The 27,544-nt window shown below is 44.6% G+C and overlaps 1 protein-coding gene across 1 annotated transcript; it reads left to right on the top strand.

Moving 5' to 3' along the window:
* On the top strand, window positions 1-27,544 carry RRP15 (ribosomal RNA processing 15 homolog). Its single transcript, XM_049769539.1, has 5 exons — window positions 1-115; window positions 4,578-4,843; window positions 7,607-7,704; window positions 10,352-10,544; window positions 27,408-27,544. The coding sequence occupies exons 1-5, from the start codon at window positions 1-3 to the stop codon at window positions 27,528-27,530; spliced, it is 795 nt and encodes a 264-aa protein (XP_049625496.1). The 3' UTR covers window positions 27,531-27,544.

Raw genomic sequence — 27,544 nt, forward strand, 5'->3', positions numbered from 1 at the left:
ATGGCGGCGGCCATAGGGGACTCACGTGCGAACGCCGGGAAGAAACGGAAAAATTCGCTAAAGAGAAAGAAGAAGGTGAAAGCAGTGACCGAGGCTGTGGCGGCGGAGCGGGGAGGTAAAGATGAGGACGCTGCCCATTAGCGGTGGCTACGCTGTGGCTGAGCTTCGGTTGCTCGGAGGCGAGGCCGGCCGGGCCTGGAGTGCAGGGTGCTGGGAGGGAGCCTGGGAGCGCTGCTTGCCTCCTGCGGGCCTTTTCCTTTGCTTTATTTATTATCCCCTTGTGGCGGTGAGGGGCTCGGGAGTTTGGGTCAGCGAGGAAGCTTGGGTCCTGATGCTCTGGGAAGGGACGGACCTGGGTTCGATCCCCCGGCGTCCCAAATGGTCCCCTAAGCCAGTAGCGATTTCTGTGCGCAGAGCCATGAGTAACTCCGAAGCGTCACCGGGTGGGGCCCCAAAACAAAACAAAACAAAAACAAACAACCAAACAAAAAGAATGTGAAATAGGGGCCTCGGGGAGAAGCCCAAAAGGTGAAAAGGGAAAAAAAGGGTCCGGAAAGAGTCCTGAAATCTCGGCCTTGGGATGCTTTTCACGGGAAGTGGAAGCCAAAGACCCCGAGGTGGTTAGAGGGAAAGAGGGGCCGGTATTTCCTGGTGTGGTCCTGATCACAGCCTCTCCCTGAGGAAGGAAAAGGCATTCCCTGTCTTGATAATACTGGACGCTTCGCTTTTGCGTACGCGTCCTTTGGGCCCTGCAGCCGTTTTGCATCCAGTATTCCTTCCACTGGCTCCTCCGTTTTTGAGGAAATGCAGCCAACAATGTGAATGGTTATGAATTCTTTCTACTATTTGAAACTCACCTAAAAGCTAGTTTGTTTGGATTTGGGTCCATACCCAGAAGCGTTCAGGGCTTACTACTCCAGGCTGGACAAGCAGAGGTTGCTCTAGTCTCATTGACTCAAACTGCTGGCTTCATAGCCGATCTTTGGGTAGGGGGGAATTTGAGAGTGTTTGGATGAATCTGGGCTTCCCAGATGAATAGGTAACTTGCCATCATTCTCCTGCGTGGGCCTGGGGTTTAGTCCTCTTGTCCTTTTAGCGGTGACATGAATAAAACTGTTGAGCTGGGTTTAGAATTTACTCTGAAAATTAAAAAAAAAAGTACTCTACTTCAACAGTTTCCAACTTTTGTTTAGCCTTCCACCCCCTTTCCAGGAAAGGAGCTCTACTACCCTACTTCGCTCCCCCTCTGCCACTCCTGCTTTAGAACCCCACTGCCTCAGCCTCATTACTCTTCTAGTCAAGGTCAGGATGCTGGGATAGTGATGGTATACACAGCTGGTGGTCATCTGTGTGGAGTTCTGTCCTCAGTCACCTTGAGATTCTTGTTTGTAACACAGAGTTCGTTTCATTTCCTGTGTAACTCCTGGGAAGCCAAGGACCAGCTTGTTCAGGAAAGCTTTAGGAATTTGCATGCCCCTGAGACTTGCCTCGGCATTCCTGGCTCCTCTCCCCAACACTGAACCACTCTCCTCTTGCTATTCTCTACAGGCATATCTTTACTACAACCTGCTTTTCTGATTCTTTGAGATTTCTGTTCAGTTGGCTCTTTCAGTTTTAGACTGTATCTCTGTGACAGATAACAAAGGGGTCTTCTAATTTACATTTCCTACTGTATGTCTGTTGATTATAAAGATGAAACATACATGTTTGGCGTCACTTAGAAATTGCTCTTGACTATTGGAAATTGCTGTTTACCTCTCGTCAATCAAACCAACAGCTTCTGAAAAGGTGACCCTCTCAAGCCTTATCTGATAGCCTTGGAAGAACTGTTATGTTACCAGGATTTTTTTAGATAATGTATCCTGAAAAGTTCTAAAGCGAGAAGGTTATTTTTGGCTTTAGACACAAAGAATCTGTGCAAATTGCAGAAATATTACCGAGTGTGAGTGTATCAGCTCATTTTATGGGTAAATAGAATCAAAAGTGGCTCCTTGATGAGAATTAGATCATCCAAATTGATAGGGTTTTGCCTTAGACAAGCAACTTTCTTTAGCAAGATGCTACATGAATTTTTTTTTTTTTAGAAAGTACTGAACAACTCAGACATTAGAATTTTATTTCTCATCTTCTGGCTTTAATTTGGCACATTGTATGAGAAAAGTAGATGTGTGAGCTGCTTGAGTGAAAGTTTCTGCCCTGGATGTCTAATGATTTTTATTTTCATACAAAGTATTGGCTCATATTAAGGTGTTTAGGATTCTTGATGGACCCTGTGTCTTCATGGGATCTTCCATTGTGGCCTCATCTCTTTTCTGATTTTTGCTCTGCCCTTTAATTAAGGAGCATCTTGAACATCAGCTTTGTAAAAGATACTCCAGATCATTCTTTTCCTTATTGTTGTTCTCTTAGAAAATGCACTTCAGATACTTGTATGCCTGGTAGTATGATGTCCTGGTATTTTTTTACTTCTTTAGGGAGACAGAGCTTGGCTGGGATTTCCTATTTCCCTCTCCTACCCTCTTCGCCCAGTAGCACTCTGAATGTTGAAGGGCTCCGAACCTCCTTAAATCTCTGTTCCAGGTACACTTTTCTGCAGTGCTAGACATGTAGTTCCATGGCAGGTTTGAAAGAGAGCTGGTGCTTTGGTGGAGGCAGCAGTAAGGAAATAACTGAGATGCCAGCCTTTATGAAGTTGGTGAAGGGAGGGCAAGGTGTATGAAATAGGATTATTCTATGCCTGGAGCGATAGTACAATGGGGAGGGCATTTGCTTTGTATGGGACTAACCCAGATTTGATCCCTGGCACTCCATATGGTCATCTGAACCGGCCAGGAGTGATCCCTGAGCACAGAACCAGGAGTAACACCTGAATATTGCACGTGTGACCTCCCCCCCCCAAACAAAACAGAAATGGGATTGCCCTGCAGCACATATCAGGGTGCCTTATGCTTGACGGTCTGCAAGTGGAGTTGATCTGGCAGCGGAGTCACTCCGCGCCCCCCTTCAAAAAAAAAAAAAAAAAAGCAAAGTGCTGGAGCTTGTTTGGAAGGGAAAACTGGGGGCTCTGGGCAAGCCAGCTGTCCTCTAGCTACCCAAATCTCTGCTGGATAGTGAATGAGACGAAACACTAGATGTCAGTATTGTCTTTTCCCTATTTCCCAGCCAGCTCTTATATCCCTCACTTGTCCTGTTTGGGCCACCTGGACTGGCCTCCTATTGTTTAGTTGTTAGTCCCTGGCCAGAGCTTCTGATTCTAGAATATAACTTGGGTGATGTTGGCGAGTTTCTTTTTCCTCCAGGGACTCTGCTCCTTTGCAGCTGCTTCTGGGATCAGAGGATGAAGTTGTATTGCTTAGGAAGCAGGTATATAGGGACCTTCCTTTGCTGAGAATTGGCCAATGCTAACTTCTATATGGTAAAATGTAGGTGATTTTTGGTTTATATTTTGGACAGTAATATGGTTTCTGCCTTGAACTCACTTTGCACACCAGATCTGTAATCACTCATCCACGGGTTTCTCAGATTTCCCCAGCTAAGATGGAGTCTAATAAGTTTCAGTTTGCTGTGGGTAAGAAGTGAGGCATGAGAGGTAGTTGGGCCATGCCTAACTGCTCAGGGCTTACTCCTGGCTTTATCCTCAAGGATCACTTACTTCCAAGATTTTTGCTCAGGGGACCCTGTGAAGTGTGAGGGTTCAAAACACAGTGGGCCATGTCCAGGCCAGCATCTAACCCCAGTACTACCCCTCTGGCCTGTAAATTTCTATTTAAACAATTTGTTGTTGTTCAGCCTATTTGGACAGCTGAATGATTGCTCTTCATTTTTTGTTCGTTTATGGGCCACACCCAGCAACACTCAGGCATTAGTCCTGGCTCTGTGTGCAGAAAATACTCCTGGCAGGCTCAGTGGACATATGGGATGCTGGGAATCGAATCTCGGTCAGTCATGTGCAAGGCAAATGCCCTTCCCGCTGTGTTATCTCTGGCCCTCTTAAATTTTTTTTAATGGTTCTTAAACAATCCCTGAGTATCTTATTACTCAGCAATTACTTCTGGAGGTGCTCAAGGCACCACATTTGTTTGGTTTTGCACCAGTTCTGTCTTTCCAAGTAGTTTGTGGTTTCTGGGCTTGAGTACCCCTCCCTGGGTCCTTATATTTTAATTTTTGGGCCACACCAGGTGACGCTCAGGGGTTACTCCTGGCTATAGGCTCAAAAATCACTCCTGGCTTGGGGCTTGTGATGCTGGGGGATTGAATGGTCTGTCCTAGGCAAATACCCTACCACTTGCGACACCGCACCAACTCCCTCCTTCCTGGGTCCTTGTCCGCACATGTCACCTGCCACCTTACAGTAGGTTTATTGGGGGGATCTTGTACTGCCTACTGCTCTTCTGAAGCTTCCCCGGGAGTGTGGGGTGAGGATGGGGCATCTATTACTTCTCTCCAGTACTGCAGCTTGTGGGGTCAGGAAACCTCTGGCATAGAAGATGGGTGGTGCACTGTTAATTCCCAGGATTCTGGGCTAGGAGTTTGGCCGTGATCTTGGGTGTTCAGGTGTAATTTGTTCTCATTTGTAGGTTCTGTGAGAAGAAAGATGGTCCTTGTTTCTTCGGACGAAGAAGCGATCGAAGCTGACAATGAGGAAGAACTTGAGCCCCAGGATGCTGATGCCTGTGACAATGCGGCGGAATCTAGTGCTGGGGCCAATGTGGGCTGGGCAGATGCCATGGCCAAGATTCTTAACAAGAAAACTACGAGTAAAGCCCCTATTCTGGTTAAGAACAAAGAGCTGGAGAAGGAAAAGGAGAAGTTCAGGCAGGAGAGGCTGGAGCGGAGGGCTCAGGTATGGTCCGCTCCCTAGGCCTTCTTGCTGGTTCTGCCTTGCAGCTTGCCCGGTTGACATTACTTCCTGGGGCAGAGAGGGCCTCGAGGAGTCGGAGCTCTGGTCTCCAGTCCTTGCTTGGCAATTGGGGAGGGCATGGTCCCTCTAAAGGCCAGTCATCAACATGAACACAGCTACTTCCTGCTTCTGAGCATCCCTCACCTAAACTCAAAATGATGATGACTTGGTGGGACTTGGAGCTATTAGGGTCATGTTCGGTCATTTTTGCTACAGACCTATTTTAAAATGTAAACTGTGAAAGGGTTGATTATAGTTCTGAAAACCAGTGGTTTAATTGCCAAAAAAGTCTTGAATCGGACCAGCATAGTACATTAATAAGGGATTTTTTATTTTTTATTTTTTGATTGTTTTTGAGTCACTCCCAGCAGTGACACTCAATGTTAATCTTGGCTTTGCCCTCAGAAATTTCTCCTGACAATCTCGGGGGACCATATGGGTTGAATGTAGGTTGGCTGCGTGCAAGGCAAATGCCCTACCCCTATGCTATCATTCTGGCCCCACTAAGGGTTTCTTTTAAATGCCAGTTTCCTTGGCTCACAAAGCAGACTCCAGCCCAGGAGCTTGATCTGCACATTAGCGAGTCAGTGAAATTGATCTCATTGATGTGTTCAGTTTTGTACTGTTTTTCATGAAATATGTTTGTGCGTAGAGCAAGAGGAAGTGAATTTTGTTTGGGAGTCACCCCGAAGGTGCTTAGGACTTACTACTGGCTCTACATTCAGCAATCTCTCTGGCAGGACAGGGGATCAACCATATGGGATTCCAGGGGTGGAACCCAGGTTGGACTCAAGTATGACAAATGCCTTCCTGCTATGCTCTTATTTTGACCCCTGACAAAAGATTTTTAGTGAAAGAAAAGTAACTTTCCCAAGTCATACCATGTGAAAGTACTGATTTCCAGAAGGTACTTTATAGGTAGTAATAAAAATAGATTTAAACTGACAGATAATTCCTTTTACATTCATCATCCCCTTATCTTGTTTCCAGATGAATGTTTTTGCTCTGAAGACTGGTTGCTTAGAAAAACTCTGTAAAGATGTAGCTTTTCAAACTTGCCTTTTAGAAACAGAATGTACTTTTATTAAGCCACTTATTCTTATCATGCTTTATTAAAGATGAATTTTGTCTCTAAATCTTACTGATAGCTTTCAGCTGAAAATTTGAATCTTTATTATCTGGCCCAAGCTATGGAGGCTTTAAAAATAGCAGAATCTTTCACTGCCCCTAATCTTAGAGTTCTGGCAAGAGGAAGAATAACATCTTCATGTGCAAGAGAGCAATCATCTAACTCCTCTTGGCCAGTGCTCAGATTGCTGGAGGAGATGTGTATACAGAATGTTGCTCATGAAATGGGCCCCATGCAGTGCTTGCCTTCTGCATCAGCAAGTCAGTGGAAATCAGTCTCATTGGTGTATTCAACTAGATGAGTTTCCAGTCTCAAGGACTGATATGCTAATTTGGGTATAAGACTATATTGCAAGGGCTGGAACAATGGTACTGATGGGAGGGCACTTGCCTTGCACACCAGAGATCCAGGCTTGATCCCGATTTCCATCTTCCTCTCAAGCCCACCAGCAGTGATTACTCAGTGTAGTGCCAGGCATAACCCCTGAAGAGTAGCTGGGCATGGCCTTCAACCAAACAAAATTTTGCTGAGTCAAATGTTTCAGGGCTTGGGAATGATGTGTGCCTGTTGTCTTGGTTTTCAGTCGTTCACACACTCAACACTTCCAGCTGCGCCCCTTGGACCCAAGGCTGGCTGCCCTGATGTTGGGGAGTGCAGAATTAACAGTTGCATCCAGTGAGCTGTTTTGTTTCCAGTTCTCATCAGTATATTTCAGTGACCAAATTTGGGTCCAGTTCTGTGATTGGACAGATCCTGTTTCTGAAGATCCCATTCCTGAAAGGGAATAAGGCTTATCTGTGGCAGGGGAGCATTTTGATTTTCTGATGCTCAGGCACTTTCTCTAATTCCAACAAGAGGGGGCTGCCTGGCAGGAGAAAAGGCAGACAGAGGGGAGGGAGATTCTGGAGGCCCCTGGCCCATTGTTGCTGCTGGCATTGCAAACTTCTTAGCTGAGGAGCAGGGGCCAGGGTGACTCTGAGCCTGGCCAGGCCCTGTCAGGGATCCTGGGGCGTTTGTGGGGGTTTCTTGTCCCCCACCCCCACCACTGCTTTAGAGCTTCTAGTCAGCTTGCAGCATTTGGAGACTGACAGGGGAAGAGACTCAGGTGATTTGTGTGAGTGTATAAACTAAAACCTGTTCACTATAAATAGGCACTTTCTACTTATAGGGCTGTTCAGAAGCTAGTAGAAGTTACTAGAAGGTGAAACAGTTCCTCAGCCTGTGATTATGGGATAATAGGGCAGTGGGGCTTCTCCCCCCACACAGACTCTGAGTTGGGGCAGTGCCCAAGCCCCCTACTCTCTCACTTGCTCTGAGCACCCAGTGTGCTGGAGGCCCTCTGAACCTGTCAGCTGCTCCATGGGTGCCTCTTGCAGGACACGCCAAGTGCTAACCACAGGCCTCCCGCACAGAGCCCCTTGAGCTTGGGGGTGCCGGGTGGTTTTCACATTCCCCCTGACAGGCCTAAGCCCCGATGATTGATTACCTTTGTCCTCTCCTGGAGTATCATATCAAAGGCGGCTGCCCTTTTTCAAAAGGCCTAACACTCTTCTCACATGCCGTTCTTCATCGCCCAGCTCGACAAGAAGCGGGAGTGGGAAATGATGTGCAGAGTCAAGCCAGATGTGGTCATGGACAAGGAGGCCGAGAGGAATCTTCAACGGATTGCAACTAGGTAAGGCGGTCCTTCGGCCCTGTGCCAGGAAACCCTGGCGGATCTTGGACTGGGACTCTCTGCTGACCAGACAAGTCTGCTCAGAGCGATGTAGGTGCTCCTAAGCTGAATCCCACCCAGGTTTTGCTGGTCTCAGCACGAGGAGAAAGTGGGTGCTCTTCTCCCACCTCTGTGGAGAGTTGCTTCTTTCTGGTGGTCCCCAGGGTGGCCCAAGCAGGCATTTCTCCTGAGTTTGTTTCTCTGGTGTGAACATTATGGGTATGGGCGCCAGCTGCTTTCTCTTCTGTGCTCTGTGTCCTGGCCCAGGAAGCACTCATGTCCCAGCTCCCATGTGTCATGACTTGGTATCTGTAGAGGAGTGGCACCTGCAGGCTTCCTCTCCCTCTTCTCTATGACAGACTTTAAAAGCAGATTCTAGGACCTGAGAGGTGCTCGCTTTGCATGAGTCAGACTCAGATTCGATTCCCAGCACTACTTAGTGCCCTCTTCCCCTCGAGCCCATGAGAAGTGATTGCAGAAGCAGAGGCAGGAGTAAGTCTTGAGCACTGCCTGTTTGGCTCTCCTAAAAAAATACCATGATTAGATGCAGATGGGATTTGGTTTCTCCTTTGTTCCTTCTGGTCTCACCCAGCTGACCTGGTCCAGGAGCTAAGAGGGGCAATTGCTGGGCTCAGGCTGATGCTGATCCTGCCTCATTCTGTGGTGCTGGGCTTGTGTTCAGTTGTTTTGACCCTGTCCAGGTATCAGTGAAGGTGAAAGTGTCCTGCTCCTACTTACAGGGGCTTCTCCCAGAATTAAAAGAACATGGCATGGTGTGGTGCAGAGCTGGCCCTGGGATAAATGAGTGCCCCTTTGTGACCTTCCTTCCTGCACCACTCTCTGTGCTTCTCCAGACCTTGGGGTGGTATTTGACCCTCCTGAGCTGGTCTTGGATATTTGGGGAAGAGAAGACTCATGCCTGAGTCAGGGGCAGCGACTTTAGTTCTCATGACAGGAGCAGTCTCTTCCCTGTTGGGCCAACACAGCCATTGGAGCAATGCTGAAGCCTGCAGTGGCCTAGTGGCAGGAGAGGAGGTGGCAGGGGAGTCTGGAGACTCTCCACACCTGCTTGCTTTGTCTTGTGGGGGGAGATGAACCCTTTTTCCTGTAGGACTCCTGCCCACCTATCTGTAGCCCTGAGGTTGGGGATGGCCTGGGTAGAGATAGCCCAACCTGGCCTTGTGAATAGAGATTAGCCAGTTTGGGTGGTAGCTTTGGGGTTAGAAGGTGATCCCATGATGGCCCTATATCGGCGCTCAGAAATGATAGGGAAGCCACGGAAAACATATATGGAGAGATGTAAAGACTTTAGGGCTGTGCTGTGTCTCTCTCACCTTGTTCCTGCACATGAGATCAGTATGCAACATTTAATCATGCATATTTTTAACCCCCCCTTTTTTTGGGGGAGGGCACACCCCACTGATGCTCAGGGATTACTTCTGGCTATGTGCTCAGAAATTGCTCCTGGCTTGGAATACCATATGGGACACCGGGGGATCGAACCACAGTCTATCCTAGGTTAGCAAGACAGATGCCCTACCGTTTGCGCCACTGCTCCAGCCCCTAGTTCCCCTTTTCTTAACACAGAATTCAGTTTGAACCTTCTTGGGAAGGCGGGGCTTCACACCTGGCTGTGCTCAGGGCTTACTCCTGGCTCCTGTACTCAGGGATCACTCCTGGCAGGCTCAGAGGACTCTAGGGTGCAGGAGATCAAGCCAGGTCAGCCACATGCAAGGCAAACACCTTCCCCATTGTCCTTTAGCTCTGGTCTTCCAGTGCCTGTGTAAAGCCTGGTGCATTTTGCAATCCGGATGGGTCGAGCACCCTGCACTGACACGGGGCCACTTGTATTGCCGGTCTTCACCCTCAGCTCCATTGGGAGTGAACCGAAACAGCAGAAAACAAAGGGTCTAAATAAGACTTCAACTTCATAGAATTTTAAATTGGTTCTATATCACAAGAGTCCCAGAGAAGACTTAACCCAGTGCTTTGTCACCTCCATGAGGTTTTTTTTTTTTTTTCCATTTATAGATGACATTATGGTCCAGAAAATTGTAGTTTTGACTAGGCAGCTAACTGATTCTTCAGTTATTATTTAATTATGTTTTAAGAAATAGATATTAATCTTAATAAAGGCATTCTTAGTTCTGGTGGCAAGGTTAGTGTAAGAAAGACCACAGGTAGAGACCAGAGTGATGGCACAGTGGGGAGGGCATTTGCCTTGCACGTGGCTGACCCTAGTTTGATTTCTAGACTCCATATGGTCTCCCAAGCCTGCCAGAGTGATTCTTGAGCATAGAGCCAGAAGTTATCACTGAGCACTGCTAATTGTGGCCCCCAAACAAATAAGCAAATAAAAAAAGACCACGTAGACAAAAACATCTGAAAGATGAAAGATCCCAGTTCAGTTCAGAGCTGACTTATTTTCTTGTCAGAAATACCTGTTCATCATCCCTGTCTTTGACCCTGCACTCTTCTTTCACCAGCCTCGTGCTTGCTCACCTTTTCCTGGTGTGCCCAGAATGCTGCCCTCTGTCCCATGATTGTGATTAGCTATGTGGGTCTTTTTACTGGTTGATCTCATTGTAGCATTTGGTGGTTTTCCTAGGGGCGTGGTACAACTATTTAATGCTGTGCAGAAACATCAGAAGAATGTGGATGAGAAAGTCAAGGAAGCAGGTGGCTCCATCAGGAAACGCGCAAAGCTGATCTCCACTGTGTCCAAGAAAGATTTCATTAGCGTGCTCCGGGGCATGAATGGGAGCTCCCAGAAGAGTGGCAAGAAACTGAAAGATGAGCAGGTAAAGCTCCCCCCACCCCTGGCCAGACTTGTTTGGGCTCCTTCAGGGTGTCTCCTTAGCTGCCACCCTTGGAGTTCTGCACCACATCCCAGTGCTCTCAGCCTATCGGATCACAATAAGGCTCCCAAATGCGCCTGACTCTCCCACCAGGGTGTTTGTTTCTGCTTCTTGAAAGCAGTGCATGTGGGCGCATTTGATGGTTTGATTTCAAATGACCACAGCAAATACTTCATTGGGAAATGGGAGTTTCCCTCCTAAACTTCATGTTCAGTGTTTGGGGTACAGAGTTGTGCCTTAGTTGAGAAAAAGAACATACAGGAAACTGGTGTGGCCTGGAGTTCAGTATTTTTCAGGTTCTTCGTTGAAGTTGCTTGTTGAATCCACTTGCTAGGCAGTTTCCTGCTCGTTTTCTTTGTCTCTTTTGAAGGTCAGGAGGTCCCCTGGTGTGTCTGTTAGATTGTGGTGCCCACTGATGCTGCTCACTCAGAAAGTATGTGTATATATATGGCATAACCTCTGTTGGGGGGGGGTTCTACTTTGGGGTGAACCAGTGAAACAGCTGGGTTCTCATCAGTGGCATATGCTATAGATCTGTAGAGTGATCTATCGCTCAGCACCTTGGGCAGTGGAAAAGAAAAAGCACTTTTAGTATTTGTTTCAATAGTTTAAATGGTTTCAATAGCTTTTAATTTGGTTTGCCTTTTTCCTGTAATTATTATTTTAAATCAGTTCATTGTGGAAATGTCTGCTGGTTCTTTTCAGGACTAGCACTGCTCGAGTTTCTCTTCACTCCACATTTGCCCCTTGCCAAAGGCCTTTGCCTGCCAGAGGCCAAGCAGGCAGAACTCTGACAAGAGAGATTTTTCTGGAAACCTGATTTAATGAAGAAAGCAGGCAGAGTAGGAAAGCCAGAGGCCTTACAGCAAACCCCTTGGTAGAGAGAGGGAGAGAGAGAGAGCGGGGGTTAGGGACCAGGGTAAGGATTAAGTCAAATAGAGGGCTAGGGAAGAGAAACAGGCAGGAGAAGCAACAGGGCTGTCGGTCCTGCCAAGTTTTTCTAGTGAAGCCGTCATGGAAAATGCAGCCAGCATCTGGGTGAAAACGACAGCAGGAGCAGCAGTCCACCAGCCAGCAAACCACCAACTCCAGCTCATAGCCCACATCCCCACTACTCCAGCTGGGAGTTTTTATTACCCATCCACCCCTGCAACTGCCACTCAATGACATTTAACAACCTGGGGGTCATCTTAAGGGACAGACCCTTTTTATGGCTGTTAAAGGTGTAACAGCTATAGGATCTCCTCCTCTCTTAATAAACAGGAAAAGGGTTTAGGGCAGGAATTGTATCCATGTATTGTTCCACACTGTGGATCAAATTTCAGGTAGGTCAGATCTGAAAGGATGCATCTAATTACGTCATCCACCTGCATCATCAATCTGCACAGCAGTCAGGAATTTGTTGGTTCTCTATAGTTAAGGGCTTCAGCTAATGATGACATCAGATCTGTGTCAGGGCAGTCAGGAATTTGTAGTTTCAGGATCCCCTTTGCAAAAGACTCAGGCTGGTTCAGATAAGCTGGACATAAGCAGAGCTGCTTTTTACCTGGGATTTGGTACTCCGTTGCCAAAGAAACAAAAGAAAAACTTTGTTTAGTAAAACTAACCATGTCAACTTGTTTATGCTGACTGGGCCTGCACTCCAGTTGAAGGTTTTTGTACCATTGTGTGTGCTATTGTCACCTGGGGCCTTCTTAAAGGGACAGATCCCTATTATGGCTGTTATAGCAGTGTAACCTAAGACCCCTGACTTTCATCTTTCCGGCAATCAGGGTCTTTGTCTGGATCTGACAAAGTCAAAGTGAGCTTGAGATTCTGACCAAACCAGCTCTGCTGGAATAGTGATTTGTTTCCAGAACTTGCATAGGATGACAGAAGAGCTTGCAGAGAAGCCATGGACTCAGGCTCTACCCCCTTGTTCTCTGCCCCTCTTGCTCATCACATAAAATCTTTGAAAATCTGAGTCCAGCCTGTTTGTCAGCATGCCAGTCCTGAAATCATTTTCTTCTGGGGCTGGAGCAAAATAAGCACAGCAGTGAGACTTGAATGCAGCCTACCCAGGGTTGGATTCCTGAGTGTAGCACTAGTAGTAATCTCTAAGCACTGCTGGGTGTGGCCAAAAAAACAAACAAATGAAAAATCAAAATTGCTTCATTCTGATTTTTTCAACTCCTTCCCCCAACTTCCTTTCCTTCTACTCCTAAATTCTTCCCCCATTCTAACTTCCCTAGATGGGCCATTGAGATTTGGAGGTGAAGCAATAATGATGCAAACACATTTCAAGATTTTTCAGGAGGTTGTCTGCTTTCCTCAGCTTTATGTCCTGAGCCTGTCCTTCTGGAGCAGACCTTCAGCTCCCATGTCACCCTCCGGAGCCGTTCTCACTCTTCTTTCCGAAGTTAATTGGTGAATTGTGTCCTCACTATGTCTCTTGACTGGTTCCTTTTTTCTTCAACTTCAAGTTCGGTTAGTTTTTATAAGTATTGGGATAAATGCCTGGTTGGGGTTTATTTAAGACTTATATTCAGGGGCTGGAGAGATAACACAGTGGTAGGGCATGCTTTGCATGCAGCTGATCCAGTACAACGGTGGTTTGAATACTGGCATTCCATCAAGTTCCCCGTGCCTGCCAGGAGCGATTTCTGGGCACAGAGCCAGGAGTAACCCCTGAGCACTGCCAGATGTGACCCCTAAAAATGATTACTTATTTTTAATTAAATAAAATACATTTCACAAACAAGCTTTTTTTCAAGTATTGATAATGGTTGCTTTTTTTTTAATAATATTTTTTACTTAAACACCTTGGTTACAAACATGATTGTGGTTGGGTTTCACTCGTATAAGATGACACCCCCCCCCCCCCATCACCAGTGTAACATTCCCATCACCAATGACCCAAATATCCCTCCTTCCCTCCCCGCCCCCACCTGTACTCTGGATAGGCTTTCTATTTCCCTCATATATTCTCATTGTTAGGATGGTTCGCAATGTAGTTATTTCTCTAACTAAACTCATCACTCTTTGTGGTGAGCTTCATGAGGTCAGCTGTAAGTAACATCCAGCCCTCTCCTCTTTTATCTCTGAAAATTGTTGACATGTCTTTCATTTTTCTTAAAAACCATAGACAAGTGAGACCATTCTCCGTCTTTGTCTTTCTCTCTGACTTATTTCACTCAGCATAATGGATTCCATGTACATCCATGTATAGGAAAATTTCATAACTTCATCTCTCCTGACGGCTGCATAATATTCCACTGTGTATATGTACCACAGTTTCTTTAGCCATTTGTCTGTTGAAGGGCATCTTTGTTGTTTCCAGAGTCTTGCTATGGTAAATAGTGCTGCAATAAATATAGGTGTAAGGAAGGGGGTTTATGTATTGTATTTTTGTGTTCCTAGGGTATATTCCTAGGAGTGGTATAGCTGGATCGTGTAGGAGCTCAATTTCCAGTTTTTGGAGGAATCTCCATATTGCTCTTCAGAAAGGTTGAACTACACCGCATTTTCTCATTCTTTGTGATGTGTGACAATCTCTGGGGTATGAGATGGTATCTCATAGTTGTTTTGATTTGCATCTCCCTGATTAGTGATGTGGAGCATTTTTTCATGTCTTTTGGCCATTTGTATTTCTTCTTTCTCAAAGTGTCTGTCCATTTCTTCTCCCCATTTTTTGATTGGATTAGATGTTTTTTCTTGTAGAGTTCTGTCAGTGCTCTGTATATTTTGGAGATTAGCCCCTTATCTGATGATTATTGGTGAATAGTTTCTCCCACTCAGTGGGTGGCTCTTGTATCCTGGGCACTATTTCCTTCAAGGTGCAGAAGCTTCTCAGCTTAATATATTCTCATCTATTAATCTCTGCTTTCACTTGCTTGGAGAGTGCCATTTCCTCCTTGAAGATGTCTTTAGTCTCAATGTCATGGAGTATTATACCTACATGTTGTTCTCTATACCTTATGGTTTCAGGTCTGATATTTAGGTCTTTAATCTATTTGGATTTTACCTTCGTACATGATGTTAGCTGGGGGTCTAAGTTCCCTTTTTTACAAGTGGCTAGCCAGTTGTGTCAACACCACTTGATGAAGAGCCTTTCTTTGCTCCATTTAGAACTTCTTGCTCCTTTATCAAAGATTAGATGATTGTATGTCTGGGGAACATTCTCTGAGTACTCAAGTCTATTCCACTGATCTGAGGGTCTGTCTTTATTCCAATACCATGCTGTTTTGATAACTATTGCTTTGTAATACAGTTTAAAGTTGGGGAAAGTAATGCCTCCCATGTTCTTTTTCCCAATAATTGCTTTGGCTATTCGAGGGTGTTTATTGTTCCAAATGAATTTCAAAAGTGCCTGATCCACTTCTTTGAAGAATGTCATAGGTACCAGGGATTTCAAACTCAGTTTACCTGGGGGCCGCAGGAGGCAAAGTCAGGGTGATCCTTGAGTGCAAAGTCAGTAGTAAGCCTTGAACATTGGGGGCTGTGACCCAAACAACTGAAACAAAACAAAAGAAAAAAAGATTCCTCTAGGGCAGGGCCACAAAATGTTGTACAGAGGGCCGTTTGCGGCCCACGGCAAGTTTGAGTCCCCTGCACTAATATGAATGGGCTTGTTTTCTTAATGCCCATTTCTTCCCTATTATTATTGGTGTATAGAAAGGCCATTGATTGTGTGTTAATTTTGTAGCCTGCCACCTTGCTTATATGAGTCTATTATCTCTAGAAGTTTTTTGGTAGAGTCTTTTGGGTTTTCTAAGTAAAGTATCATGTCATCTGCAAACAGGGAGAGCTTGACTTCTTCCTTTTCTATCTGGATGCCCTTGATATCTTTTTCTTGCCTGATCGCTATAGCATGGACTTCCAGTGCTATGTTGAATAGGAGTGGTGAGAGAGGACAGACTTGCCTTGTGCCAGAATTAAGAGGGAAGTCTTTTAGTTTTTCTCCATTGAGGATAATATTTGCCACTGGCTTGTGGTAGATGGCTTTAACTATATACAGAAAGGTTCCTTCCATTCCCATCTTGCTGAGAGTTTTGATCAAGAATGGGTGTTGGACCTTATCAAATGCTTTCTCTGTATCTATTGATATGATCATGTGATTTTTATTTTTCTTCTTGTTGATGTTGTGTATTATGTTTATAGATTTATGGATGTTAAACCAGCCTTGCATTCCTGGGATGAAACCTACTTGATCGTAGTGGATGATCTTAATGAGGCATTGAATCCTATTTGCCAGGATTTTGTTGAGGATTTTTGCATCTCTGTTCATCAGGGATATTGATCTGTAATTTTCTTTTTTGGTAGCATCTCTGTCTGGTTTAGGTATCAAGGTGATGTTGGCTTCATAAAAGCTATTTGGAAGTGTTCCCGTTTTTTCGATTTCATGGAAGAGTCTTGCCAGGATTGGTAGTAGTTCCTCTTGGAAGGTTTGAAAGAATTTCTTAGTGAATCCATCTGGGCTTGGGCTTTTGTTTTTGGGCAGACATTTGATTACCGTTTTAATTTCATCAAATGATGGGGCTATTTAGATATGCTACATCCTCTTTATTCAACCGTGGGAGATTATAAGAGTCCAAGAATTTATCCATGTCTTCCAGGTTCTCATTTTTAGTGGTTTAGTAGTTTCTGATTACCCTTTGAATCTCTGCAATATCGGTAGTGATCTTCCCTTTTTCATTTCTAATATGAGTTAGCAAGTTCTCTCTCTCTCTCTCTCTCTCTCTCTCTCTCTCTCTCTCTCTCTCTTCTCTCTCTCTCTCTCGCTCTCTTTCTTTGTTAGTTTTGCTAATGGTCTATCAATCTTATTTATTTCTTCGAAGAACCAACTTCTGCTTTTGTTGATCTTTCGGATTGTTTTTTTGGGTTTCCATTTCATTGATTTCTGCTCTCAGCTTTGTTATTTCCTTCTGTCTCCCTATTTTTGGGTCCTTTTGTTGAGCACTTTCTAATTCTATGAGCTGCGTCTTTAAGCTATTCAGGTAGACCCCTTCTTCCTTCCTGATGTGTGCTTGCAAAGCTATAAATCTTCCTCTCAGTACTGCTTTTGCTGTGTCCCATAAGTTCTGATAGTTTGTGTCTTTATTATCATTTGTTTCCAGGAAAGTTTTGATTTCCTCTTTGATTTCATCTCAGACCCACTGGTTATTCAGTATGAGGCTGTTTAACTTCCAGGTGTTAAAGTTTTGCTTCTGTGTCCCTTTGGAATTCACATATAATTTCAGAGCCTTGTGGTAAGCAAAGGTAGCCTGCAAAATTTCTATCCTCTTGATATTATGGCGGTATGTCTTATGTGCCAGCATGTAGTCTATCCTGGAGAATGTCCCATGTACATTGGAGAAAAACGTGTATCCAGGTTTCTGGGGATGGAGTGTCCTATATATATCTATGAGGCCTCTTTCTTCCATTTCTCTCCTCAGGTCTAGTATTTTTTTTTTTTGTTTTGTTTTGTTTTTTTTGTTTTTGGGCCACACCCGGTGGTGCTCAGGGGCTACTCCTGGCTGTCTGCTCAGAAATAGCTCCTGGCAGGCACGGGGGACCATATGGGACACCGGGATTCGAACCAACCACTTTTGGTCCTGGATTGGTTGCTTGCAAGGCAAACGCCACTGCGCTATCTCTCTGGGCCCAGGTCTAGTATATTCTTGTTGGGTTTCAGTCTGGTTGACCTATCCAGTGTTGACAAAGCCGTGTTGAGGTCCCCCACAATTATTGTGTTGTTATTGATATTATTTTTCAGATTTGTCAACAATTGTATTAAATATTTTGCTGTATCCTCATTCAGTGCATATATATTTAGGAGAGTGATTTCTTCCTGCTGTACATACCCCTTGATTAATATAAAATGTCCATCTTTGTCCCTTACAACTTTCCTGACTATAAAGTTTGCATCATCTGATATTAGTATGGCCACTTCAGCTTTTTTATGGGTGTTGTTTGCTTGGATAATTTTCCTCCAGCCTTTTATTTTGAGTATGTTTGTTCTGACTATTCAGGTGCATTTCTTGTAGGCAGCAGAAGGTTGGATTGAGTTTTTTGATTTATTTAGCCACTTTGTGTCTCTTAACTGGTGCATTTAGTCCATTGACATTGAGAGAAAGAATTGTCCTGGGATTTAATGCCATCTTTATATCGAAATTTGGTATGTCTTTTGGTCAGTCTTGTCTTAAAGTAGGTCTTTAAGTTTTTCTCTTAAGAATGGTTTTGAGTCTCTAAAGTTTCTGAGCTGTTGTCTGTCTGTGAAACCATGTATTCTTCCGTCAAACCTGAAAGTGAGTTTTGCTGGGTACAGTATTCTAGGCGAAGCATTTATTTCATTGAATTTTGTCACTATGTCCCACCACTGCTTTCTGGCCTTGAGTGTTTCTTGTGATAGGTCTGCTGTAAATCTCAAGGATGTTCCCTTGATTGTAATTTCCCTTTTTGATCTTGCTGCTTTCAGAATTCTGTCTCTATCTGTGGGATTCGTCATTGTGACTTGGATGTGTCTTGGGCTATTTTTTCTGGAGTCTCTATTGGTTGATACTCTTCGGGCATGCAGGATTTGATTGTACATATTCTTTAGCTCTGGAAGTTTCTCTTTAATGATGTTCTTGACCATTGATTCTTCCTGGAAATTTTCTTCTGGGTCTCTGGGACGCCAATGATTCTTAAGTTTTTTTCTGTTGATCTTATCATAGACTCCTATTTTCATCTGTTCACATTCTTTGACTAATTTTTCCATTGTCTGTTCATTTGCTTTAAGTTTTTTTCCAATCTCTCCCCGCTGTTTGGAGTTGTTATTTATCTCATCTTCCATAACATTAATTCTATTCTCAGCTTTGTTACCCTCTTGGAGAGCTTATCCATTTTGTCATTCAGTTAGTTTACTGGGTTTTTCAGACCTGTTATTTGACCTGTTATTTCAGTTTGGAGTTTTCTGATTTCGGTCTTCATATTTTCTTGGTTATTATTAGTGTTCTGTTCAACTTGATCCATGGTTTCTTTGAGTTCTTTGAGCATCTTCCATATTTCTTGTCTAAACTCCTTATCTGAGAGATTGATTAGGTGGTTGGCTGTTTTCTGGTCATCAGATGTGTCATCTTCATTCTCTATGTTTGATGCTGGCCTGCGTTGTTTCCCCATTCTCACACTTGTATTGTGGGTTTTTCTATGTGTTGTGGTGGTATTCATTGGCTAAATGATGTGGGAGGCCAAGCTCCTCTGGCTCCGCCCTTTCTGGGTGGGTCGACTCACCTCCAAGAAAGGGGAGCCCTCCATGGATGAAGCCTCACACAGGATCAAATCTTAGGTCCGAGAAGACAGTCCGGAGAGAAATGCTGGGCTTTAGTGATCCAGCACAGTTCCTAGTGTGATTTTTTTTCTTTTTGTTGCAGTGGCGTTCTTTCATTAGAAAGAGCGCAAGGCTGCAAAGCGAAGTGGAGCTAAGTGCTCTTCTGGAGCCTCTGGGAGAGCTATTTTTCTGGGCCCTTTTCGGTCCACTCCCAAGAGGTTCAGGAGACAGGACAGTGGAAAAACACGCACAGGCAGCACTCACATTTTCTCACAGTCGGGAACCACTGGGCAGGCGTAGATTTTTACAGCTGATAATGGTTGCTTTAATGTCTTGCAGCAGTATTTTTTTTCCTTTTTTTTTTTTTAAGAAAGTGACAGGGAGAGGAGAGGGAGAGAGGAGGAGAGAGATAGGGAGGGGGAGAGAGAGGGAGAGGAAGAAAGGGAAAGGAGAGAGTTGCAGCAGTATTTTTTTTTTTTTTTTTTTTTGGTTTTTGGGCCACACCCGGCATTGCTCAGGGGTTACTCCTGGCTGTCTGCTCAGAAATAGCTCCTGGCAGGCACGGAGGACCATATGGGACACCGGGATTCGAACCAACCACCTTTGGTCCCGGATCGGCTGCTTGCAAGGCAAACACCGCTGCGCTATCTCATCTCTCCGGGCCCGCAGCAGTATTTTTAATGTTTAAAAATAAGCTGGTGTGTATGTGCAGGTGTAGGAGGGATTCGGTTCCAGGCATTTCTCAGGGAGTCTGGGACTCTACTGCTGGTTCTTAGCTCACCTGGCCTTGCCTGTGGTACTCAGGTTGCTGGGGGCTCTGAGACAAAACTTTTTGTGGAATCATACCCAGCTCAAGAACCTGCCTTGCATGGGCCCTGACTAATAGATACACTCTCTCCTGGGTCCCAGGAAAAAAAAGAACACCCTCTTTTTTGTGTTCTCCATATCAAGAGGGATATGGGGTAAATGTTCCCAAGCACTGTTTTCTTCGGAAACTATCTTCATGATCATTTTCATTTGATAATCCTCAGATGGCTTGGATACACATTCCAACACACCGTTTTCTAGAACATAAAAAAGGGAAAAGAATGGGTATTTTGGGTGGGGTATGATGTGCTACACCTCAAGGTTTTTGGGGGTTGCTACCATTGGTGCTTAGGGGATCATTGGTGCCTGGCAAGAGCCCAGGCATCTCTCAACCTAGTAGAGTGTGAGGTGTTTTTTTTTTTAAATTTTTTGCTTTTTGGGCCACACCCTGTACGGTTAGAGGTAACTCCTGACTCTGCGCTCAGAAATCACTCCTGGCAGGCTTGGGGGACCATATGGGATGCTGGAAATCGAACCTAGGTCTGTCCTGGGTCAGACACATGCGAGGCGAATGCCCTACTGCTATTCTATCACTCTGGGCCCCTGGGGATGTTTTAATTGTCCAGTATGTTGCCTTTTTTTTTTTTTTTTTTTTTGGTTTTTGGCCACACCCGGCAGTGCTCAGGGGTTACTCCTGGCAGTCTGCTCAGAAATAGCTCCTGGCAGGCACGGGGGACCATATGGAACACCGGGATTCGAACCGACCACCTTTGGTCCTGGATCGGCTGCTTGCAAGGCAAACGCCGCTGTGCTATCTCTCCGGGCCCCAGTATGTTGCTTTTAAGTCCACTAAATGCCTCTGAGATGGCCTGATGACTCAGATTTATCACTTTACCTTTATGTGTGATTTATAAGTCAAGTTTTAGGGTGTTAGGATTTTTTTTTTCTCCACACATCCTCATTTATTTGTTTCATTTTGTCCTTTTCACTGCTTTTGTGAGGAGTGATTTCAGTCTTGTCAGTTCCCTTCAAAACCACAGGTCTCAAAAGTATTTTGGTGTTTACAGTGTTTTTTCTTTTATACATTTCAAGATTGCCTTTAATGTCATTATCTGTTTCTTGGGATATTTTTGTTCTGATCTTTCTGACTTAGATAATGTTGCTGCCCTTGTAAAAATTATCTTTGCTAATTTTAATGTGTGTAATTATTTCTGGAGGAAAGCACTCATGTGGTGGAAAGCATTTTTCAAAGCAAAAAAAAAGCCAGTAATTGCTTTTTTTTAACAATCGTTTTTAGGGCAAGAGAATTTTTAAAAGACGAGAATTTTAAAAGATGTTAGACTAATATATTAAATTATATTTGGATCAGTCATTGCTGTGCTTTAGTTTTTTTGGAGCTGAGCCCAAGTGCTGCCAGCAAAATAAAAGGGCAGTGGATGGACTAGTGTGGAGGAGATAATAGGCAGTGATATGAGTCAGACAATTCAGGGGACCTCTCATTCTTAGTTGTTTTCTCCTGTGAAAAATGAGCTCTTTCATCAGTTACATGGACAAGATTTTATTTTTTGTAAGAGTAAGATTGCCCATCTTATTTGTACTTGCCATTTGTGCATCCCATGTAATTTATTTGTAATGCAGTTGACATGCATGTAAATGCATCATGTCCTTGGCACTCATAAATTTAACAGGTTTTTATTTTTCTGTTTTTTAAAAAAATTCCCATATTGGAAAGTTTATGTGCAGAGATGAGTCACTTGGTGAGTTCACTCCCAGTGTCCACTGACAAGAATTTGGGGCCAATTTCTTAGTCACTGTCATCCATGTCACAACAAATCCTGCAAAAGTAATACAAGGAGCTGAGTTCATTATTATCATACTTTTATTTTTGTTAAGTATTAAACTATTATTTTATTGTTTAATATTTTATTAAATATTATCATTTATTATTATTAACTATTAATGATTTTTAATTCATGTATTGGTGAGACAACGAAGCAGAAAGTGATGCTTAACCAAAAAATAAAGATTTCAGTCAAGTGTAGAGGACAAATTCAGTGGTTCTTTGGTGGAATGACAGCTTAACTATTTCATGTGAAAAAAAAATAGAGTAAATATTTGTAAAGATGTTTTTGTGGAATTCTAACTAGTATAGATGTTGCACATGAAATTAGAACGTCTTAAAAGTTGGGGAAGTTGGAGTGTAAGACCTTCACTAAGCAACCATTGGAGATCCCTGTCTGGGAAGGGATCCTTGTACTGAGCTGTGGGTACTAGAAATGTCCATGTCAGAGGACAGGCCAGGTGATGGATGTCAGCAGAGGGAAGCTGTTTGAGAGGCAGGAGCCCCAGGTAAGGAGATGCCCACATCCCATCTGTGTTTGTGTTTCTTTAGGCTCCCTGCTTACGATTGCTCTTAAGGCTTTCCACAATCAGGCCAGCTGCCAGGAGAAGATTCTGGAATCTAGGCCTTGAGTCGCTCTTCCAGGGCCTAAACACAAGTAGAGCTGCCAGGCTGGAGCTGGGATTGCCTTAAGGGATACCCCTGAGCAGAGAAACTACTGGCTCTGGGTCAGAAACATTCTGAGAACTTGGGTGCTGAGTCTTCCAGGAATACTGCCTTGTTCTTCCCTGCTCAGAGAGAGGCTTCTGGGCACTTCAGGCAATGCTGAGGCTCAAGACCTGCAGTCTTCAGTGATCTGGTTCATCTGCTCTTCCTGGAAAGTCTCATCTACTCCAGTGAGAGGGAAGGGCTTTGTGTGATGTGTTTGCCTGCAGGGTCCAGAAATAGTGTCTCAAGATCCTGACTTCCGGATAACATTGGCCCTGGGCTGTTTTCACACTAAAGGTACAGGCTTGCTGTAAGGGTCTCTGGCCTTTAGGGTCCCTGGGACTTTGATCTTGAAGTGGCTGTCCTCGAATGGCCCTTGGCCCAAGGCAAAGGCATTCTGCTCTCTTAAACTCTGTTCTTAGGGAATGCATGGCATCCCAGCTTGGTAAATAATTCTGCTCCATGTTTGTTTACTGAACATGCCTAAATAGATTTGAGTTTAGACAACTGGGAGCCTCCTTGCCGGAGCTCTGTGGAACCTTAGTCCCCTGGGTTTTTTCTCTTTCCCAACCAGCCACTGAGAGTTTCTCTCTGAATAGCTGAACTGGGTGGCCAAGTGGTTGGGAGCCTGGGAGGCAGGAGACAAAGCCGGGGACTCTGTTAATGGAGCTGCTGTTTGTTCCTGCTACAGTGACCAACAGCCTTGACGCCCTGTGTCCTCTCGCTCCTCTGAGGAATGTTCTCCCCTTTTGCAGTTTTCAGGGCCTCATTAAATGCTCTGAACCCCATTTTTTACTCTCCCTGCTAAAAGGAAAGCTTGTACCACTGTTTGCACCTGTGTGCATTTTCGCTATTTGTGGGGGAACCACATCCCATGGAGCTCAGGGGCCTTCCTGCCTTTGTGCTCAGTTGTTCCTGGTGCTACTTCAGATGGCATTACCTCTTCCTGGTACTGTGGATAGGTACAGGCAGAGCAAGTGCCTCACCCTCACTGTCCACTCCCTCCAGCCTGTTTGTTCACAACTGTGAGCAGCTGTGATATCCAGCATCCTAGGTTCTGTGGCTACTCCCCCATTCAATGGGATTTCCTGATGCACAATATTTGGGCTTCTCTCATTTTCTTTCTTTCTTTCTTTTCTTTTTTTTTTTTTTAAATTAGGCCACACATAGCATTGCTTTGAGGTTATTCCTGGGTCTGTGCTCAGGGATCACTCCTGGCAGTGCTTGGGAGGGCTATGTGGGATGCTGGGTTCGAACCTAGGTCAGTCACATGCTAGGCAAACACCATCCCCACTGAACTGTGGGTCTGATCCTTGTGCCTGAATTTCTTGTCTGAATCATCCTCATGGTCCTAGAGACCCTAGGAGAGGCAGCTGGACTCCAAGCCTATGTACAAAGTGTTCTGACTTGGCTCAGTTCCTGGCCAGCTGCACACATGGGCTGCAGAGGTTCTTGTTTGTGTGCCCTGTCAACAGTAGAAGGGCTTTCTGGTGATTAGCTTTTCATGTGTTCCTGACAAAAGGGAGTAAAAGGTTAAACTGAAGTTCAAAACCAATGTGAAGGGAAATTGTTGAGACCATAGAAGTTAGCCACATCATCCAGAATATCATCATGACTTACTATAAAAATAGCATTTTTTTTTTTAATTTGGACAATTGTCCCTCATGTTTGGTCTGGCAGTATGTCCTTTATTATTGAAATAAAGTCCTAAAGCTGCGTTTTGGAGGTCTTGGAATGCGCCCACACCCTCCAACTGCTCCTCCTGTCCTGGCCCTACCTTCCTCTCCCTGGGAAGCTCCTGATCTTTTCTGGTCTGGCTTGTGCCACCCTGCTGCTTATACATGCTCTCTTGGGGAGAATCATGGATGATTGTCCCAAGTAAGGTTTGGGGGGGTTGGGGATCTTGTCTGTCATCTTCTCTGTGTGCCAGGTGCCTTGAGGAGACATCACTTAAGGACCAGTGTCCCTTATTTCAGCTACAAAATGGGTTTCCTGGGAATGGGGTCTCAGGACTCCAAGCAGAAGTGAGAATGCCCACAAGAGACGCTCTGCACAGACCCAGACCTGGGTTATTGCCCCACCCCAATCTCATCATCTCTGGAGACCCTTTTCCTCAAGCTCCCAATACCATGTGGAGTAGCAGTACAGTGGGGAAGGCATTTTCCTTACATGTGGCTGATCTAGGTTGATTTGCTGTATCACCTATGGTCGCCCCAAACTCCCAGGATCAGGAATGATTTCTGAACACAGAGCCAGGAGTAAGGTAGCCCTGAGCACTATTGGATGAGCACTATTTAGATGGTCCAAAAATCAAAAAACAGAAGTAGAAGCACAAGAACTTGTTGCATGGAGCCCTGTCAAGCCCTTAAAATGAGTTCAAACACAGTGGAGAAACATCTCAAACAGTGACCAAATCTGCCTTCCATCCTATGGTGTCCCTGGAGATTGGTCCAGCCCCTCTATACATGTAAACTCACCTTCTGTCCTGTGGTGCTGCCTGGAGATTGGTCCAGCCCCTCTATAAACCTGAATCCATCTTCCATCCTTTGATGTTGCCTGGGGATTGGTCCAACCTCTCTATAGATGTAAATTCCCCTTCTATACTCTGTTGCCTGGGGGTTGGTCCAGCCTCTCTGTAGATGTGAACCTTCCTTCTATCCAAGGGTGCTGCCTGGAGATTGGTTCAGCCCCTTTGTAGATATGAACTTTGTAGATATGAACCCTCTGTCCTGTGGTCCTGTGGTCTGGACCTAAGGTATGGTTGGCTGAGCTGCATCTTCCATTCACTCTAACAGAAGCTTAAGTTGGGTGACAACTTTGTTTATTCAAACTTGGGCCCATGAAATGCTCTGGTGATAAGTGTTGGACTGCTTAACTCTGAGTCCAATTGTGATTGTCTTGATTTTCTTCTTTTTATAAAAATACTTGTCACTATTCCTGCTTTACAAGCAAAACAAAACCCCTTCATTCTCATGATGACTCAACATTTAATAAATCTGTTTAGTGGTTAACCAAGCAAAGCCTTCCCAATGAATGTCACATTTGGAATTTGCCTTAGGTTTCTCTCCTTGTGTTCATCTTTGATCCACCTTTTCTTTGTAAGTGTTCCAAATATTTCGGAAGTTTTCATCCTTCATAGTAAATCATTTATTATGAAAAAGATAAAGCTGAGATTATGTAAATCATAGTATGAATTGGCCAGAGTTTAGACTTTTATATAAATTACGTTAAATATCGAGTCTTTATTCTCTGGATTTTAAGATTTTTTTCTACCGTGCCATTTCTAGGTATTCACAGGTAGGATATAAACATATAGTACTCTCGCCAATGGTGTTTTAGGGGCTGTTGAGGCAACTTGGAATCAAAAGGCTCTAGAATTGAGTTTCTAAACTCTGCCCCTCAATACTTCCCTGAGTCTAGCTGAGCTGCCCTGAACATTGCTCTCCAGCCACAGATCTCTCTGTTTGGGAGAGTATAATTCAGGCTGTGATCCATTTACTAAGGTGGAAAGGACCAGAAGACTCCTGCTTTGAAAGCAAAGGGTCCTTGGGGGAAAGTGCATGGGTCATTGGGGGAAAGACCTTTGGATGAAAACCTGGAGGAGACCAACAGGTGAAGCTGAGACTGATGGAGAAGTGTTTGGAGTTTTTCTCCTGCCTTGCTGTCCCGGACTGCTTGGAATTTCATCCTGTTTGCTGACAACTGGAGTCAAACAGTTTGTCTGCCCACCCTTCTCCTGCTCTGGCATGCCCCTTAGCCATTCCCCGGAGTTGTCTTATTCTCCCAATAAGTGGGCTTCAGTAGCATGGTCACACACACACTGGGGCTGTTTCTCATACACAGATCCGTAGAGCCAGTGTATGTGTTTGTGGAGAAAGAAGGGACCATCTATGGTGCAGAGATTATGCCACTGAAGACCACAAGGTGGCAGTGTCGTGTCGTGAAACCAGAAACTCAAAAAACTGCCTTTTAATGTGTATTTATTCACTTCAGTCATTGATCTGTGTCACAGTCGGTTAGTTTTCTAACTGGTTTTATGATTGTGATAGTCAATGATACCATGAACTACATGAGGAACATTGGCTTCAAGTTTTTATCAGATGTTGACTCAGACTAACATCCATTTATTCAATTTCACATGCCACCTTGCTTGCCTTCCCTCCTGTCACTTTTTTAGGGGCTTTAGCTGGAGCACTGCTTCTGGGTCTGTTAGCTGCTTTCTGAATAATGCTCTGGGGGCTTCCTGAGCAGAGTCAGGAGTAGCTCCTGGTAGGTCCCATCTCCAAAGTTACACTTGAGTCTAAAGCAGGGGTCTCAAACTCAGTTTACCTGGGCGCCACAGGAGGCAAAGTTGGGGTGAGGCAGGGCCGCAAAAGGGATTTCGCTTACTGAATATTCGCAATAAAAAATTGCATTAGTAAGAAAAAAATCGCATTAAACATTTGCATACCCGAAACGGAACTGCTCAGGGTATGCGAATGTTTAATGCGATTTTTTTTTCTTACTAATGTGATTTTTATTGCGATTATTCGGTAAGCGAATAATCGCGAATACTGCGATATTTGAAGGCCGGCTGTGAGCCACAAAATGTTGTATGGAGGGCCGCAAACGGCCCTCGGGCTGTGAGTTTGAGTCCCCTGGTCTAAAGTTTTTGTTTTTTTTAGTATGTTATCTAAACACTAAATAATATTGTAAATTTATTTTGACTGTGAGATTTTAAAACTCTATATCCAACCTAGCTTTTACTATATTACCTTACTATAAGGAGAGAAAAGGAAATGTGTTTCTATTATGTTTGGGGGGTGAATGTTGTCTCATGGACTTAGAACTCTACTTACTTGTTTGTATGTTTCTACTGCAGAAATAAAGCCAATTGAGGCCAAAGCGGGGCAATGGTGAGGGCATTTGTCTTGCATATAGTAGACCCAAGTTCAATCCCTGGCATCCCATATGGTGCCCCAAGCACTGCCAAGAGTGAGCACTGAGCCAGGAGTAACACTTGAACATTGACTGATGAAGTCCACCAAAAAAAAAAGTCCTTAAAAAATCAAAAAGAAAGCAAGTCAGTTCACAGTTTGCCTTGGTTGGATTCCCATAGGGGACCAGCTTGTCTGGAGTTGGCCTCTCTTGGGGCTCTTCAGAGTTAAAGTAATGTGTGATTGTACCTCTCCTTTCCTCTCCTTAGGGCACAGAGAACTCAGAAGAGGGTCCCAGCTGGAAGATCCTGCGGGACGACTTCATGATGGGTGCTGCCATGAAGGACTGGGACCGCGAGAGTGATGGGCCTGCCAGCACCTCAGACAGCTGAGCAAGGGACGCTGA

Source organism: Suncus etruscus, chromosome 3 (genome assembly GCF_024139225.1).
Source record: "Suncus etruscus isolate mSunEtr1 chromosome 3, mSunEtr1.pri.cur, whole genome shotgun sequence".
Classification (NCBI taxonomy): domain Eukaryota; kingdom Metazoa; phylum Chordata; class Mammalia; order Eulipotyphla; family Soricidae; genus Suncus; species Suncus etruscus.